Here is a 19370-nt window from a genome sequence, read left to right as displayed (position 1 = left end):
TTTGATTTCATAAAGCTTTCAATGCTGTCTCTCCCAGGACTCTTCTGGAGAAAATGTCCAGTCCACAGCTGGATAAAGACATCATGTGGTGGGTGAGCAGCTGGCTCAGGGGTTGAGCACAAAGGGTTACGGTGAATGGGGTGACATGAGACTGGTGACCTGTCACTGGTGGGATTCCACAGGGCTCCACCTGAGGCCCTGTGCTGTTCAAGATCTTCATAAATGACTTGGACACGGGAATGGAAGGGATACTAGGCAAGTTTGCAGATAATACAGAACTGGAGGAAGCTGTTTACTCCCTTGAAGGCAAGGAGGCCCTGCAGAGAGACCTTTACAAGTTACAGGACTGGGAAGTCACCACCTGTATGAAGTTTAACAAGGGCAAGTGCTGGATACTGCATCTAGGTTGGGGCAACGTGGCTTGTATGGACAGCCTGGGAATGAGACAGTGGATAGCAGTGCTGTGGAAAGGGACCTGGTCAAGGAGTCCTGGTCAAGGGCAAGTTGAACATGAGTCAGCAGTGCCCTGGCAGCCAGGAGGGCCAACTGTGAACTGGGGGGCATCAAGCATAGCATTGCCAGCCAGGCAAGGGAGGGGATTGTCCTGCTGTGCTCTGCACTGGGGTGACCTCACTTCAAGGGCTGGGGGCAGTTCTGGACCCCTAAGTATAAGAAAGATATAAAGCCCAAAAGCTCCTGAAGGAGGGCAGTGAAGATTGTGAAGGGCCTTAAGGGCAGGCCCATATGAGGAGCATCTGAAGTCCCTTGGTTTGTTCAGCCTGGAGGAGACTGAAGGAGACCTCATTGCAGTCTACAACTTTCTTGTGAGGAGAAGAGGAGGGGCAGGCACTGATCTGTCTGTGATGACCCATGGGAATGGCCTGAAGCTGTGTCAGGGAAGGTTTAGGCTGGGTATTAGGAAAAGGTTCTTCACCCAGAGGGTGGCTGGGCACTGGAACAGGCTCCCCAGGGAAGTGGTCACAGGACCAGCCTGACAGAGCTCAAGAGGCATTTGGACAATGCTCTCAGCCACATGGTGTGACTCTTGGGGATGATGCTGTGCAGGGCCAGGAATTGGACTGGATGATCCCTGTGGGCCCCTTCCAACTCAGTTTATTGTATTATTCTGTGAGGCAGTAAAAAAACCCAAACCAAACCGAAATGTTGAGCTGTATGAAAATTGTGAATGGAAACTTTGTGAATGGAAACCTTGCCTTTAGAATAATGTCCTGTCAGGGTTGGATGGAGATGGTGAGAGGTGAGGTAGGATTTTGTAGCTGTCTCTTTCAGACTGAGACTTCAGGCCAAACCTGGTGTCTGTGTGCAAAAGGCCATGTTGATACATCTTGAGAAACAAACCAAAAGAGCCTGTGAGTCCCTAAGGTAGCAGCATAATATCATTAGGAAGGAAGAAGCCATTTTCCTTTTCTGTAGGTCCTTACAATTCCTTTCTGTTCGTACACCGGTGATCCCTTCATTCTTGTTCCTGATGAAAGACAAATGAGATGGAGGGGAGGTGAACCAGGAGGTCCTTGTTCAGGTATGCAGCCAGTAGCATTTCTTTTTGATGGTGTCTTTGCTTATACACACCAGAGAAGAAACAGTTCTCATTGCCTGCTCTCTGAGGAGGTACTGCATCAGACTGTAAAAAAAATTGTTGCTAGTTGCAGAAAATTTATAGTTAGAGAAAGATCTTCTGAGTGCTGTCAGATGAGAGGTGAAGCCAGAACACTGGTGTGTGGCTACCTCATCCTTCTTTAGTATGTGCATTCATTCTTCAGAGATAATGTTGCAGAAGCTTTTGAATGGTTTCAACTTCTGTGGTTTTATTTCTTGACAGAAATTTCCAAATTAATTTCTTTGAAGGCAAAATTCCTACCAGCTTTTACCTAACTTCAAATGTCAGGTCACTGAACGACCAAATTTGTTGTGCTTGAAATCTAAGTAGAAATGCACTGATTAATTGTAATAGAAACCAAGGGCTCACAAAGGCCAGGGAAACATGGCCAATTGTACACATGTAGGTCCTAGATTTCCATTCTGATTGCCGAGTCTTGAGACTCTGGTGGTGTTTACTGGACCAGTATAAAGCAGAAATCCATACGGCAGTAAAGTCCCCCTCTCAATTTTATGCTATGATGCTGTTGCCAAGCTAAGAGCACTGGCTGGCCTTTTGCAGAAGTGTCTGGTTCATTTTGTGATGAATCATCCATCAGCTCAGTGCATCATCATCAGGGTTCTTCTTGCTGTTTCTCCATTTCCATTTTTATTAAATGACACATCTTACCTGCTTCATGTGTTTGTCTCTCACATTGTGGAGCTGCAGCTCCAGATATGGAAGTCATAGGAATGCTTACTTATTTAATTTGTAGGTGGATTCTGTTATGATTCTCCTCTATGAGGGTTTGTTTATTCAAAGGACTCTCAAAAGCCAGTCACGTTCTCTTCTTGTTTTTCCCCCCTTTATATTCCACACTTCAAAGTGATTACCAAGCTTTTTGACTTCCTGCCCTAAAATAAATGTTTTTCTTAGAACTTTATTATATTATTAGAAAACAGAAAAAAAAATTTAAATACTTTTTCCTCTTTCAGGAGCATAATAGTTTGGCTGCTGTTTTGCCACTTTGAAATATAAATTAACAATCAGTACAGATGTTTACATCCACCTTCCCTCACCCCCAGCACACTGACATCTCTAATTACAATGCCTGCACCATATCTTTAGTGGATATATCAGGGCCAGGTTATTAAATAAATCCTGTGAAGTGGATTGCTCTGTTCTCAGGACCTCCTGTGCCAACATCTGTTTTTGAGACCCTGCAGGATTCTTCTGTTACCGTACCCTCATTTTCTTCCTTGCCAAGTTGTTTCTTGGTGAATGATGCAATTGTGGCAAACAGAGCAAAATCTTCCTGTTGGAGAGGGAAAAGTGCAGACAAGGAATAGAACAAGTGGGCATGGGCCACAGTAAAGGGAACTTTTTCCGTTTGAAAAATACAGACAGCAACCTTCATCATTCCCTGTGAGTGACCTAGCAGGGCAACATGCCATGCTGCTGTCATAGCCCTCTCATCTGCTCCTTTTTGTCAAGGTCTGGCCTTTCAGAAGATTCTCTCAGGGGCCTAGTGGTGGCCATGCTGGTACAGTCTGAAGTTAGACCCTGCTTTGGTTTCTCCACTGTGGATAAGAAAAGCTGGAAAAGCAGGACCTGCTGGTGGGAGTGGCGGGTTGCACAGGAGAGCTGTAGACAACCAGAGCAGGATTTTTGTTGTCCCTTAGTTTAGTGAACTTTATCTCCATGCCTGCCTGAGCACATAAGATGTCAGTATGTATGAGCACATCTTAGGTCTCAGCATGACTAAGGTAGCAAGCTTTCATTCGGTGGTGTTATTTGGAACGGGAGCCACCACTCAGCAGAGCATTGGAATTTGTGTGCTGCAGAACTGAGTGCCTCTAATTACACAGCATCCCAGGACTCAGTCTGCCTGAAATCTTCTTTGTTTAATTTACATTAGCCACTGTTGTTCATATCCACATTAGGCACCATTGTTCGCATACATATTGGGCTCCTGGCTTTCAAGGCCAGCAGAAAGCATTAAGTTACTCAGGTGATCTCTCAAGTGCTCCTGCAGAATTTCTTCCAGACTGATTTGGGCCTTTCTTTTCATTTCCCAGAAAAACCGCTATGAGATTTATGTTGGCCTCCTGAAAGAAGGGGTGAAGGAGCTGCTGAGCGGAGGAGAGAACGATGCGCCAGGACTGAAGAAATCCCACTCAAGTCCTTCTTTGAATCAGGAGTCTCCAGTTAGTGCCAAGGTGAAACGCAATGTGTCGGAGAGGAAGGACTACAGACCAGAAACACCCAGCATTAAGCAGAAGGTCACTTAAGGTGGAAATGACAACTAGGGGAACAGCCATGCAGCAAAGTACCGGTGGTCAAAATTTTTTCATTTAATAACCTGTCATTCACAAAAAATAAGTGCATCTGCCTGAATGGGGTGTTAGTGACATTTTCTATTGTATATTTTGCTGTTTCTGTGCAGATTGTGGGAGATGTCTTTGCTCCTGCTTTGCTTTGCTTTGTTAATTTATCATTTAGCAGTTGAAGCATCGGGACTTCTTTGTGTTGTTCTGTTTCTAAAGGAGCTGGGGAAGGGGTAGAGCGCTGTGACGTTTATTCTGTCCCTTCCCCATTTATCTCCTCCCATCGGCATGTGGCTTTCATCTCTCAAGTCACTTGTCACTTTATTTACGTGGTGGGTGGGAAAAATAACTGGACAAGTGCTGCAGTGCTGTGAATGTGAGCTGTAGCTGTGAGAAAAGCTGTGCAAACATGCAGCTGCAGAAGGCTGATAGAGGCTAAGGTGCTGGGAACACTAGTTTCCTGACAATGTGGGGCATGTTTGTACTGGTACTTAGCAGCAGGTGGTACAGTAAATAGTCACTGTTGCTTATTGTTACTGCATTGACCCTGGACACACGAATGCGAAGGATAGAAACCTGGAAACCTCTGGCAATGCTGGGATGACGGCATTGGAATAATTTGTTTGCTTCCTTCCAAGCAGAGAGCCTTCTCCTGAGTTTGCAGGCTGGAAGGCATCCAAACCCATGCTGTCTCTGCAGTTAGGAAGATTAGGGATTACCCAGTTGGAATGGCTATCTGGGCTTCACATTTATTTGCAGAGAAGGCTGCTGTAGATGTCAGCCATTAGCATTATATATTAATTATATATATTAAAGACAAGGGGCCTCTGTGTAGTTTTTAACTATACGCTCTCACTTAGCTGCTATATAGAGCCTTATGATATATTGTGTCCTGTTGCTTCCCCTTCCAGGGGTTTCCTTGTTGGTGTGCACAGAGAGCCGCTTTCAATTCCTCTCATAGTGACAAAGCACTTTGCCTTTTTTCTTCAGGAAGGGATTCTCCTCAGTTCTCCATTTTCCTTCTTTAGCTCACATATAGGTGGAAGAGGCTGGTGCCTCCTCACAGTTCCTGCATACCCTGTGCCAGGCTTTCCAAGGGAGCACAGGACGGGGAGAGACCACTACGGGTAGATCTTTTCCCACCTGAAAGCCCGCTGTTTGTGCCATAGACCCTTGGGGTGGCCAGCAGTTTTCAGGCACAGAGAGCAGAAAGATGACACAGAAATAAATTTCCCAGCCCCTCTTGTCATGGCTCAGTGTCATGGGTCTGCAGAGAGTGCTGGCTCTCCTGTTACCTAACCTGTTACCTGAGTTTTAGTCTCGGCTTTGATACTGGCCCACAGGGTGAGCTTGGACAGGTCTCTCCCACTTTGTGTTGCCCTTCCCATATATGGAGTTGTACAACCAAACTGGCCTTTCCCATAGAGCACCTTGGGGGAGATAATGTTGAGGGCCAGTTGAAAATTGTTTCTTGCTGTTCTTTCTATTGTGCCTGGCACAGGATAGCCTTCTTGATGAATACAATTCTTAATGCATATAGAAATGTCAAGATCAATGCAAGGACTGTTTAGAAATGCACTGGTGTTTTTAGCCCAAGTAGTCAAAGGGCCACACATCAAAAAAATTGCCACCTGAGTGGATGTGTGCTCTGTCAGGCTTCCCAAGGGTCCAAGTCAATTCATCTAGCTTATTGGGCTGACAGTCCAGTGGTTAGAACTGAGAGTGATCAAAGAGAAAAGACCCTTAACAGGCACCACATGACTTGCCTCCCCCACCGAGTACCACCATGCAACAGCTTTCCTGATGTTGTGCTGTCTGTTGGCTGTTAACAAAGATGTTGCACTCTCAGATGTGAGGTTTTGGAGCAAATTGATCCTTGCAGCTGCAGCCTGGCGGCAAAATCAATGAGACTGTTTTCACGAGTGGTGTTGGAATGCGCATCCATCTGGCATCTGCCACTGAGAGTGGCCGCTCTGTGCTAGAAGTCAGAAGGTTGGCTCCTAACCTTGGCAACGTTGCTAAAAGCTGCAAAGTCCTGAATAGAAATTGGCAGCGCTTCCAAGTGCTGGGGCTTTAGAAGTTGTGCATTCCTACTAAGGTGGAGTTAACATTTAGTCCTCTTCCTGAAGAAGAGAGATGCCTTCTGCTGCTGGAGCCAAAGTGATGTGGTGCAGCTTGTTATGTGGGGAGACTCAGTGTAGGGATGCATGCTAGTGCTCATTGAGAGGGATTGTTTGGAGTAATTTAGAGTGGCAGATCAACAGCTCATGGAGCAGAAACAAAGATAGATCCCTGCAGCTGTTTGCCATGCTTTGGAGGTTGAAGATGAACAAGCAGAACAGAGAGAAGAAATTTGACTGGAGAACGCTGAATGCACATTTGGGAAGAAAACTTGACCTGTCTCTTACGATTAAGTGGTGGTATTCCCCAATTTAGTGTTCCCCCTGAGACTGTCCAAACCACATGGTCCTTGCCTGCAAGCTCCCTCCTCCCCCTCCCCATCCTTGCAGTGGGCTGGAGAGGAGAATTGGAGGCATAAAGGCAAAGATCACAGGCTGAGATAGGAACAATTTACTGGAAACGGTAATGAGATAAGAAAATGAACGGTGACAGCAACAGTATTAATAACAGAGTGTACGAGAACACTCACCACACAGAGCCCAACAATACCCAACCTCTCACTTTCCAATACCCTGACCCAGAAGGGACATCTTCCCCTGTTCCTGGAAAATGACATGAGGTGGTGTAGAATAACTTTCAGGTCCAAGCCATGCCCCTGCGTGGCTACTGCAAAATGTAACCCTGTCCTGGCCAGAACCAGTACAGTCTTTTATGACAATAGGATACATGCAGCAGAAACAAAACCCAAAAAAGGTGCAGATCTGTAAATGACCCTGCTTGGCTGTCAGGTTTGGGTTGACTAGATCTTTTTGAAGGCAGGCTAGAACATGCTTGGCAAACCTCTTGTGGTTATGGAGTGCAGTGCTTCAAAAGGCAAAGAGGTGACATTTAACTTCCGTCTTCCCTGGCTTTTAAAATATTTTGGTTGCTGAAAATTCCAGTTAAATTGCTGAGCTCAAAAAGAAATTACTCCTGTTAAATGCATTTTCCAGCTTTGACACAGAAACTGGATAATTCCTCTTCAAAGTCATTGCAAAAAAGATGATTTGAAGCAATAGGAAAAATCAAAAAGTGAACTGCAAAAAATATAATTTTTTTCATTATTTATTACCTATTTCCATATATACTTGTAAACATTAGGGTATTTTTTTTAGGTCTCATCTGGGTGTATCAAATGCAGTTTCTCACTGCCTTTTTTTGTCATTAAACATTTGTTGAGCTTAGAGCACTCTTGCTGAGACTGCTGAGGCATGCTGATTAGTTTACCCAGAATTTATAGTTTCTGCTCCAGTTTTAATTAATGCCATTTTCCTCTGTTACTTTACAATTTATAAGCATCCCAGGCATCCATGTAGAAATGCACACTTTGGAGATGAAAAAAAAATTTGTGATCTTGTGAAAATCTTAGACTCCTTCCCTCCCTTGGGAAGAGGATCATCTACCAATCAGTACTGTAATTTGACTTTTCCTCCTAATGATACTATAAAGGGTGGGGCAGGTTCTCAGGAGGTCTAAGTGGTGCATCTCCTTGAGTAGCACCATTGAGAGTCTGACCAGGTAGCTTTGTATGGTACCCTGCACTCTTCCCTTCTTTGCTGAAATGTTTGCCTTTAGGAGGAATCAGTGCTTGACCCCAGAGACTCAGGAGCTCTGTTTGCAGCCTGGGACTTGAGCTGCAAATTGCTGGAGCAGCCTGCAGCTTGCTTGGTGTGCTCAGTGCAAGCAGGAGTTACTGGCTGGCTGCCATGAGCATGTGTGCAAGAGAGCCTTTGCATTGGTGATGCAGGGAGGTGTCATCCTTCCCTGTCACCCTCCCTGCTCCAGTGTGCTATCATCGCTCAGGCAAAGCCTCTGCCTGCATGTAGAGAGTGGGGATGCAAAGAGGGGAGCAGGATTGGGGCCAACACCTCCTTGCTTCCCCTTTCTTAATGCGCAGACAGTGGTTCTAGAGGGACCCACCCTGCTCTGAAGTATTGCTGGTTTGCACACCCTGCAGGGCCTGAACCATCTACTATCCCCAGCTAAGGAAGAAGAGACAGGAAAGGGCCTCACTGATCTGCACCTGACAGCAGAGAGCTGATGGAGAAGGGGAGAATTGCCTTCCCCTCTCCCCAGTCAGCAAGCAAAGCAGGTGAGATACTCTCCTGAAGCCAAAACCACACTCTCCTCTATGAGTCAGCAGGATGCAGGGGACTGGTTGAGATGGTTTTTGTTGATTAGCGTCTGTGAAAGAGACTCCCTGGACTGACTGTGTGTTTGTGTGCATCTTGCAGATAAATTACGCATGAACCAGTGAACATGCCTACAGCTTCTAAATCCAGTATTTATGTTGTGTCTTCAATTGATGTAGAGAGATAAGTCAGCCAGCAGAGTGATTAATGCAGCATAGTTGTGTGGGAATGCTGTTCAGCTGTGTTGCCGACCCAGAGAGTTTTTCATCTGTAGCCAGTCACTTGTAAATGGTTACCAGAAACTTTCTAATGGTTAGTAACAGCTCATCACTAAAATACTTGCCCTCTGATCCTGCCTGCTCCCAGGTTGCAGTCTGTCTATGTTAAGGGGCTTTCCTAGGGAGCAGTGCTCAGCACAGCCCTGCTTTGGGGAGGAGTTTGGCCTAGCAGACCTCCAGAGACTGGAATTGTTCAGTGACTTTTCACAGCTCCAATGCCTTTGGGTAACAACGCTGGTTGCTCTTCTGGCTTGAAAAAGCCAAAATTCTTGCTTTTCTCCAGTGGGGAAATGAGGTTCTTGCTTGACTAGAGCAGGCCATTCGGTGAGGAGGTGATTATGGCAGCGGAGAAGGTCAGAGATGACAGGGTTATCATCAGGCTTTTTGGAGGCATTGCATGACAATGTTCTCCTTGAAAGTGGGAAAGGCTTTTCTCTGCAGATGGCATACTGCTTACTGTGTTTGCATTCTCCATTTCTAAATGAATTTTGGTCTTATTGCAGTTAGTCTGACAGCTCCTCCTCCTTTTCTGTCAAGCTGCTCTTGTCTGTCATCTTAGCACCTCAGCTGCTTCTGTATAACAGGTCTGTTTCCTTCCATGCTTGCAGAAATCCAGAAAATTTGACTCTCCCATCTTGCATTGAGAAAACCTGCTCTGAAGCAGTGCTGCATCGAATGGATAACCCTGTGAACAGCTTTTTCACTCTGCTTGTCGGTAGCCTGTGTTTCCAGCCACAGTTATAGCTGGGAGGTGCGAGACCAAGTTTTAGACTGCCGTGATCCTCTAGTCATATGCTGCAGGGATGCAAAGCTCCCCCTCCCACACTCAGACCAGACACTTGAAACATTCCTACTCTTCTAGTATCCAGGTTGTTGGAAATGCTGGCTGCTTCTGCAGGGGCAAAGGCAGTATACACATCTTATGTCAAGCAATCTTTCATCTTGCTATTTGTTTAAATTTTCTCCAGTATTGCTCTCCCCAGGCTCTGGGATGTCACATCTGCTCTGAGGGGGCAGTTAAGAAGTCCACATTTTTCACCAGAGCACAATCATTGCTCCCCAGCATGTGTTCTCAACATCTGGTATCGAGGCTGCCTAGAGGGATGAACCGTAGAAGCTGTCTCAGAAAGAGCTAGTCTGCAGCTTGTGCCTTTTAAAGGATATTTTTAGTGCATATAGAAGCAGAATGCCCCTCTCCTCTCCTCTCCTCTCCTCTCCTCTCCTCTCCTCTCCTCTCCTCTCCTCTCCTCTCCTCTCCTCTCCTCTCCTCTCCTCTCCTCTCCTCTCCTCTCCTCTCCTCTCCTCTCCTCTCCTCTCCTCTCCTCTCCTCTCCTCTCCTCTCCTCTCCTCTCCTCTCCTCTCCTCTCCTCTCCTCTCCTCTCCTCTCCTCTCCTCTCCTCTCCTCTCCTCTCCTCTCCTCTCCTCTCCTCTCCTCTCCTCTCCTCTCCTCTCCTCATAGGTTTCCCTCTAGTCTGTGCTGCTTGAGGAACTGTCCCTACCACCTGCTGCTTTTCCCCCTTGTGACAGCAGCACCCTTATCCAGGGGTACGACAGTCTTTTTGTGAGGAGACTGGTTTGCATGGGAGCAAGGAGGACAGGTCCTTGGAAAAAGTCTGAATGCCATCTGGGAGTATCTGCTCTGCTGATAGCAGCATCCAGTTGAACACTGAAAGGAGGCAGGCCCAGCCTTGCCTGAGAGAATGTCCCTTGCTCATGCATTTTGTTAGCTGCATTAAGGTTGGGTTTTAGTTATTTATTAGAGCCCTTCGTTTACCAAATGCAAGCAAGAACTTTCCCAAAGCCTGCACCAATGGCCTGACTTTGCCCTTGTAGTCAGAAGGAGCAAATTTAGGCTAATCCCCAAAGCATTATCTCTTCCCTGCCTTTGAACACTTAATTATTCCATAAAAATTATAAATGTTTAAACAGTGAGGGACTTTCCATGGCCTGTGCTTTTAAATCTGGGCCAGGAAGCAGCTGGGGTACAGGCCAGAGGTTTATTTGGACCAGTAAAGGCACACACCTAGCAATGCAAGCACTGAAAGTGCTACAAGCCGCAAGGGCAGGATTTTTCTCCGACATAAGCCACTGTTTATGTTGCCACTCTATAGCAGTGGTCCTGTCTGTAATTTCATCTAAATGAGACCAGGACAAGAAGATACATTTTGTCTAGACAGGCCAGGTTTCAGCTTGGGCCAAGTGAGTATTATGGTGTAGTGACAGAGCAGCTAGCTAAGCTGCCATGGAGACTTGTATCACATGAAATCCTCCAACTCACCTTAGCCTCTTGCTGGGAAAAGGGAGACCAATGCTATCGAGTCTGTGTCACTGCACAGGGCAAACTCTATTGGTAATATAAGTCTTAACTCACACTCTGACAAAAACCTCATGCTCAGAGCTGTCAAATTCTGAAAGACTGTAGGATGAGAGCAGGGGTGGGTTGTGGTTGGGTTTTTTTTAAAATTTGTACATATTCATGACAACTGTGTCCTCTTATTCGAGTCTAGAATTATAATTTGGCTAAAAGGACAGAGTTTTTTGGCTGTTTAAAAACCTTTAAGTCACTACTCTCTGTGTGAGGTACACTCTGAGGCTTAGATTACCTGGTGAACATGTTTAAGTGATGCCTATAGATGTCTGTATGTATTTCCTAAGTATAGTATGGCTTCTATGGCTCAGCATTGCAAAGCCTGCTGTTCTTTTCTGAGGCTTATTTTGGTCAAAGCACTTCAGCAGCTGCAAACATTGTTAGGTAGCTTGTTGTTCTGATTGTTCTCAAATGAGGTTAAACAGCTATCAGAGCTTTGCAGATTTAAGGTATCCTTTGAGCTGCCTTGATCTTCATGTGTTGTCCACCAGGGGCTGCCTGTTGTTCTGCATGTTGAAAGCAAGACATATACTTGAGAGTCTAAGCAAGAGTTAGTGGGTGGGATTTTCTGCTAGCTTAACACTGGGCTGACTTTCTCCCTGTTTATGTCAGCTGGTGCCTGTACCAGGAGCATCCACGCTGACTTCTTCTGAAAATCATGCTCTGGGGATCTAATACACAGCTTTACTTCTGAAAATGTTGACCTTGCTCTGTGAAAATTCAGCAAAGGGACATCATGTCCAAAGTGTCCAAGAAGGACAGGTGCCTGTGATGTCTCCTGCAGATACAGCCGTACAGCAGTAGTGAGGGGTTTTTTTTTCTGCAACGTACAGATTTCCTGAAGAGTGGCTCATCAGCAGGGAAAAGAGCAGCAGGGCTGAAATATCTCTCTTGGGCATCCCAAGGTTTCCCTTGGGAGCATTAAACAACCTTTTAACAAGTTGCTGGTCTGAGTAAAATGACATAGGGAAACCCAGTGGGTTTTCCTATTGCGCTCTAGTCAGGGCAACAGTAGTGCGATCTGCATTATTCTTGGAAAGAGAGAGCAAAGCCTGAGGGTGTGATTCTTAGCTGGAGTCATAAAACTGTTTATCATGCAGTTAGCTTGAAGCACTTGAGCAACTTCAGTGAAACTATGCCTTTGCGCTTCACTGGACCACAGCCAGAGTGATTGTGTCGTACAGAACCGAGACCAAGTGAACTGCTCAGAATGAAATGAAGGGGAACACCCCATCACCTTGCTTTGGGCAAGCTGTAGTCCTGTAATCCTTTCTCAGGTATTGGGCTTCGCCCCTTGGCTTTCCTGCCCCCCCATGGTGATGGGAAGATGTGGCTGAGTACGGTCAGTTGTAGAGTCACAGTTAAGAAGTGTCATTTACCCTCCACCTGAACTGTTGCTATGTTGTTTTCCCTTAGGCTGAGACAGAGGACTGAATTTTCAGACAATGTTGCTTGGTAGCCATATGGGAAGCATAATTCTCAGCAGTGGTAGTGCAGTAAAACATTTTGCACATGCGTGTACATACACCTTATACATCTCTTGTGTGCAGAACTAACCTTACAGGGCTTGACAGCAGTCCTTGCAAGACCTTTCCTCTGGGTGGTCTCCTATCGCTTTTGTGATGTGTAGGAACCTTCTTTCTGGTAACCTTGAATTCAGTTTACTCTCATCACTGAATTGCTGGAGTGTTTTTCATGTAACATAGTAGAGACACAGTCCCAGTCTCACTGCTTTGCGGTAACTTCTTGGTCTGCTGTGAAGCAACAACATTGAGGTAGCCATTAAATCTTTTCCAGCAGCATGGAACTTGCTGTTCTGACTCTTGAGGAGGTCATCATCTCAGGTTTGATGCTGTCCTACCACCAGGACACCCTGTTTTGTCCCTGGGAGTAGGCATGGCCAGAAAAGCATACTGGGTGGTTGGAGTCAGAGCTGTGCTGACTTAAGTCAAGCCCTGGTTCATGGGAGATTTTTCCATGCGCTGCTGTTGTCCATAAGGACTCAAACATAAACTTGCTTACACAGAGATGCTTTCCTGAAGCAGAGTTGTCACTCTTTTCTACAGGTATCACAGGATGCCCTCCCTTATTCTGCTTCATGTATCTGGTACTAGAATGATCATTTCCTGATAAATGAAGGCACTTAATCAGTCCTCTTCCCCTTGGAAGAAGGACTTTTGGGGATATTGTTATATCATTTAAAATAATATTTTGGAATTTAAGTTTACATTGCTTTATTTTTCACTTGAGGTGACTGTACATAAATATTTTCCTCTATTTTATCATTGCTGATAAAGTAAGCCTACAGTATACAGACAAATAATTTGCCTTTGATGTATTGAAACTGTGAGATATAAAGTAGACTTCTCTTGTGTCCATGTTCCTGACTATAACTCTGTTCCTCTGTGTTTTTATAAGTTGGAATAAATGTTGCTTACGGGCAACAGTGAGCCTGCAAGCTTTCCAATAATTTTTATGTCATTGAACTCAAGCAACCCTATTGAAGGATCTCACATATGTATAATGATATATGTATATGTACAAACTTTAGAAAGAAATAAACCAAATGTATTTCACGTTCTGCAGCTGAATGTTTTTTATTTGAGCCCTGACAGTTGTTCTACAAGTAGGAACATGAAGGTGGCTTTACAGTGGCTGACAGTCCTGCTTCTGACTCCTGGCAGTCTAAGTAGTTTCAAGGTTTTCCTTAGCTGTGTACATACATGTACTGTCTGCCTTACAGTCTGGATCTGACCTGTGGTTGGGCTAACCCATGGAACCAGTGGCATTGTGTGCACATTAGTCCTGTGTGAGGGCAGCTGGAGCTCTCTTCCTTCTGCACCTATAAAAGAGGTGGTATCCATTCCAGCTGTTTCAGGGTGTGTAGCCTGCAGAGCTACCACTGCTTGCTGTGAAGAGACAGCAAGAAGAGAATTAACTGATTTAAAATGGGTTTACCAGCACATGGGCCAGAAGAGGCTGCAGCAAACAGCCGTTCAGAAATGATTGGGAATTGATCTCAAAATTGTTGAGGCTGGGAATTGCTGCTGACATGGTGGATGGGAAGAAGGACCCACAAAAGGCAGAAGAGTCAGACACTAAAGAAAATGATGGAGTGCAAAAAGGCAAAGGTGGGAGTGGTTAAGAAACTACAGCTATCCAAAATACCGAGAAATAGTTGGTACAACAAACAGCCTTGTGCTTGCAGTTCTTTGGTTGTACAAAGTTCAACATGGGAAGTTAGTACACTGTGTGGAGAGTGAGTCACAAGGCAAATGGAGAGAATGTGTCCAATACATGTAGGGCATGCCCAAACTTCACAACAGGGCTAGGAGCTTGTGCTTGGAGACAATAGTAAAGAAGACATGTTTCTTACTAAGATTTCTGTGAATGTTTGACTATCTTGAGGTGATCGTTTCTTTATATTTTTCTTCAGTGTGCTGCCTTTAGATGAATGGTAAAGACTTTCACACCTGAGGTAGTTCTGTGTTTGTTTGTTTTTTCACACTATGCCTTGGGCTATCAGATTTTTTCATTGTTGTTCCAGCCTGGTTGCTTCAAATCACTTGGGATTTTTGATTCCAATGCATGCTTCTGGATTAATATGTCTTTAATGAAAAGACTAAACAAAGTGCTGGTAAGGATGGATGGGAGTATTTTAAAAAGATGTATTAAATGCCTCCTCTAAGCCCAAATGAATGTTTGAATTGTGTCTGAATGTTAATGTCAGTACTGCTCACCACATCTTTTCTTATTTTTTCTTCCTAGCTGACAGAGTCAACGCTGAACATTTTCTGGTGATTTTTCTACCTGGAATCATTAGTCACGTCACGTTACTCACAATGCAATAAGCTAGAACAAAATGACAGAACAGGTGCAAAGTGAAAGACAGATGCATTTATATTCTCTTCGTTGTCCGTTTTCAGTTCAAGTACAGAATATAATTATCGAGGAAGACTGAAAGGGCTAGTTTGTGTATGCAGGAGAAACCTCCAGTCTACAGCAACTACACATCTCTTTGGGTATTTATAAATAATGTATCACGAGAAAGAGACTTAGCCCAAAGTGATGCACAGTTTGGTCTGAAATTGTCATGGTTATCTCTAGATTGGAAATGAGAATAAAGTTCTTACCTGTCAGAGCACTAATCTACTGCAGTGGCCTCCTAATGTGTAAGGTAAGGGCAAAAATACCCAGTTGCTTTTAAGGTAGAGCTGGAAGAGGAATCACGTGATGATAACCCCGGTTCTCATTTGTCAGGTCATTCCACATTCCATCTGTTTCTTTCTGTGTTTGCTACTAAATTGATGTTTCTCAGAAGAAATTATGTCAGCCACTATGCTAACTGTTTGTCCCAGAAAAAGGGCCATCCTAGAAAATATGAGTTGCTGCACAACAGCTAGCCATCTTTCCAGGTTTGCTGTGTCATAGCACGTTCATCTTAGGACATCTCTTCTGGTCCCATTCTACAGCTAGTTTTTTGATAGATCAGTGCATAAATGATGCGGGTTTTCATTTCACTGGTCTGCTCTTCACAAGAAGATGCAAAGACAAGGACCTAAACTGGGATCAGGTGAAGGAATCAAGACTAAGTTATTTGCCTTGGAAAATGTGGAAGGTAATGTGTTGCTATTATGAAATGGAAGTTCATGGGGATGTTTTGGTCCCCTCTTCCCATGCCGGGTGTATCAGTAATAGGCTGAGTTTGCTCCAATAACAAGCTTGGGAAGTCCAGACTTTGGTACAGATTTTGCTGAATTTGGCCAGTGAGGATAAACTAAGAAGGGTATGTCTTAGGGAGGAACCTGGGCAGAGAAGGGGAGGCACAGGAGTGGCAAAAAGATCGTTCCAGGAAATAGAAACAGTGATGAATAAGGCAAAAAAATCAGATTAAATAAACAAAGGAAGAGGGAGCCTTCTGAAAGGAGGAGTGCAGGTGCCTGCAGATGCGTCACTGATTTGCAACCTGATCCACCAGGAATTCCCTTCACAAAGGTGTCTGAAAAACTTGCTGTGAGAGGGTGGGCTTCAGAGGGATAGATTTCCACTGTGGTGATACGTCATGTAAAGAGGAAAAGTGATGGATTTGTAAGTGAACAGTTGATGTATGTGATTCATAAGATTTAAGAGTGTGAAATAAGCACTTTTATAGTTGTGTATAATAAGGTGGAAAATAGCATAATTTCAGATTAGCAGCCAGTGGTGTGTTTGTTTGATAATCAGTATATTGATTACTTAATAGATTGACCAGTTCCTTAGGACTGTGTTGCTTAATCACTAAAGCCTGTAATTTTGTTGTAGCACTTACATCTTGATCTTGCAATCTAAATGCAGGGAGTTGCTTCCTGAAGTAACAGTTATACTGAGGGAAAGAACATTTCCTACCTAGTTTTAACTTGCTTCAGCCACAGCACATTGACCATTGTAAGGACGTTTGCAGGAATGTTTGTAAATATTTGAATTATGCCAGTGACCACAGGCCACAAGCTAAATAGGATGAATCTTGAGAATGCAAACGCCATAAAAATTACATACTGGGAAAGCGAGGTCTGTGAATTAAAATCTCAGGGAAGGACTTTCATAGTGCACGAGCATTGTTTTCTCAGCTAACACTGTCTGTATGTGCAAAGGTACTGAAGGGCCTTTATCTTTATGATGTGCAGTTTTAAAATGTTGGGGAAATGTACAGATGGGTAGAAGTCTGCGGAAGGAAGCAGAATATAGCATCAAAAACTGAAAACTCTGTGGGAAAGAAGATTGCAAGGAGGCCTTGCCCAAGGGGAGAGTATTTGTTTGAAAGCCAGAGACAAGACAAAAACTGAACAAGGCTGTAAAGAAAAAGCATGAGAGGCAACTGAACAGTACACAGATTCAGTTATCACTTGGAAACGACAATCCATTAATAGGAAGGGAGCAGCCTCTTGTGAATGTTGCCTAACCCTTCCCTTTATCAGAGTGCTCTTTTGGTGAAATGTTCTTATTCCCCCATTGTTTGTAGAGGCATTTTGAACACTGCCAGGGCTTGCCATAGGGTCAGAACAGCGTGCTGTGCACTGGCCTTCAGGGGAAACTGCTCAGAGTTAGCCAAGGTAGATACTCCTTCCTGCACCTGGTAGCTTGGAAGACAGCAGCATCCCTGGGGTTGTGCACTCTCTGTTGGATGGGGTGTGTCTTTGCAGAAAGGACAGAAAGAAAAGCAAGCTGAAGCCCATTTTCCATCATCGCTATACTAAGATTGTTCAAAATAAGTGGTTTAGGTGGGTGGGTATGGTTTGCTTTCTTCCTCTCCAAGAAAATGTTTTTTGTTCAGCCAGAAATCATCTTTATGCTGTATCTCGCTCAGAAGTGCAGTGTAGATAGGCTCCATCAACTCTTTGGAAGGTGAATATTTTTAGTCAGCTTGCGCAACCTTCTCCTCAATGCCCAAATGTCTCCTCACCGTCCAAAAAAGTACGCTCCCTCTTTTCAGGGTAATTCCAGTCAGGACTTGTAAACCAAGACATGTGTCACTGAACCCTTGTCGCAAGTGCAGTCTTCAGCACAGACATGTGCCTTGTCCTTTGAATAGAAGTTATTTTGATCAAGGTCATGGCAGGGATGCTGCTATGAGGGTGGGTGTGGAAAATGCTCCTCTCCAGTCAGAAGTGCATGTGTGATACCCAGCTTTTGGTGTGCTCTGCTTCCTGTTCCATCCCATCCCATCCTGGGCTGAACTGTGCTGAGCACCCTGTAAGTACAATTACTGAGACAGGGATGGATGGAGCCAATGCCATTAGCAGCATAATTATCTGAGTAATAAAGACACTAGAGATGCTCATCTTGACAGGAATTTGCTGTGGTCTGTGCCTAGGACAGGAATACTTTCCATGTCTGGCTGCTGGGACAGTTTTGTGGGGGCCTTGCAGCCAGCCAATGATAGCAAGAATGGTGTAAAACCCGAGTCCTGTTACCACAGCCATACCCACGCTGCGTTTCTTAGGCAACTGAAGTGTGGGCGGCAGTTAGAGGTTGTAATTGTTTCATGGGGGAAAAAAGCCCATATACATACACACTCGGAATTAAAAAATGCAGTGCTCTTTCCTTTTAGCTGCGGTTTTTGACTGCACTTTGGACAAATTGTCAGAATCTGCATTCCCACTGGCAGGGAGCCAGGCTCCCTGGCACACTGATTAAACGGTGTGTGGGCAAAATGTAGGCAGATGATGGGGACCTGGTACATTGAAACCTTGGAGAGCTGTGTTTGCTGCTGCTTTCTTTTTCTCTCCAAGTTCCTTTCATGCTAGTTTTCTGGCCATCCTTCACTAGATCCATTTTGGGGTCTGAACATCCAACTTTGGGAACTGAGAAGACGCTTGAAGCCACAGAGGTAGCTGCTCAAGGTACATAGTCCCAGCTGATTGTTCCCCTGCGGGTGAGCACATTACCGTCTGAGTGCAGTGGAGGTGCTCAAGAGACCAAAATGCTCGGCTGCAGCAACATAAAGGAAATTTTTGCATTTATATGGGAAACCTCTTCTTTGAAGGACCCAGTCAGCCAGTAAAACACATTCTTCTGGTCCAGCTTCAGCCTTCTTGGGAGCTCCATCTATGACTTGGGGTATGGCTTTATTTCAGTGAGCTGCTCTGCCCTTTTCCATCCTGGGGCACTGGGCTCCATCCAGCTGACAAGCACTGGAGCTGGGGGTTTTGAGACGTCACATTTCTAATCAATCTGGTGCTTAGATCTCACAGCTGTAGCATTTACACTGCCATGTGTGTGAAGACTGGAGGCTGTTGCATTGTTCTGCCTGATATGTGTCTGCCTGTCATGGTGGGCACTCTTGGTTTACACTGACTTGCTCACTTTTCATTTGGTTTTTCATCGTTTCTCTTAGGGCTCAACAATACACAGGAAGGTGAGTTGTTCAACCTTTGGAGCCACAGCAGGCATTCAGTGGAGGCAATTTTCGTGAACATAATGGCTGGGCTCTGCTCTGAGTCAATGTTGCTCTGCTCTGAGTCAATGTTGCCCCACTCCCGTGTCTGATGTCACCATAAAGGGTTTGACTGGATAGCTACACCTCAAGAGAGGTAATTCTGCTTTTAAAATGGGTGAGCTCCACTGCACTGAACACTGGTGTGGACCTCCCAGTTCAGAGGCAGGGTGGCTTCCATGTGGCTTCCAGAGCAAGGCAAAATGATGCTCTTCTCAAAATATGGCCATAAAAGCTCAATCTCTTTTTTAAATTCCACAGAAATTTGATTCACATCTTTAGCTAATTCAAACTTCTTAAGAAATCTGGCACAAACAAGTCTCTGGAGGTATTTTGCAGCCCTCTGGGTTCTTGCTGCACCTGTGATTCATCAAACGTGTCTTGATGTTTAGTTCAGTGTGCAGCCTGACTGACAGGGCCTCTTTGCCAAGCGTTAGGAGGTGCAAAAGTCCTGCAGGGTCTCGTATGTGCTGACGGTGCAGTCGGGGGCTCAGCCTCTCATGATTACAGAGAAGGGGCTGGTGCTCCTGGTAGGA

The 19370-nt window shown here is 44.9% G+C and overlaps 1 protein-coding gene across 4 annotated transcripts in view; it reads left to right on the top strand.

The window, feature by feature from the left end:
• Window positions 1-9543, top strand: part of PSD3 (pleckstrin and Sec7 domain containing 3) — a 112342-nt gene extending 102799 nt beyond the window's left edge. For all 4 annotated transcript variants that reach the window (XM_039567278.1, XM_019286170.3, XM_019286171.3 and 1 more), the window contains one exon: window positions 3676-9543. In XM_039567278.1, coding sequence (XP_039423212.1) covers window positions 3676-3888 — 213 coding nt within the window. In that variant the 3' untranslated portion in view covers window positions 3889-9543. The remainder of the gene's footprint in view (window positions 1-3675) is intronic.
• Window positions 9544-19370: the final 9827 nt, after the last annotated feature.

Source organism: Corvus cornix, chromosome Z (genome assembly GCF_000738735.6).
Source record: "Corvus cornix cornix isolate S_Up_H32 chromosome Z, ASM73873v5, whole genome shotgun sequence".
Classification (NCBI taxonomy): domain Eukaryota; kingdom Metazoa; phylum Chordata; class Aves; order Passeriformes; family Corvidae; genus Corvus; species Corvus cornix.
This window is presented reverse-complemented; position numbering and strand designations above follow the sequence as displayed.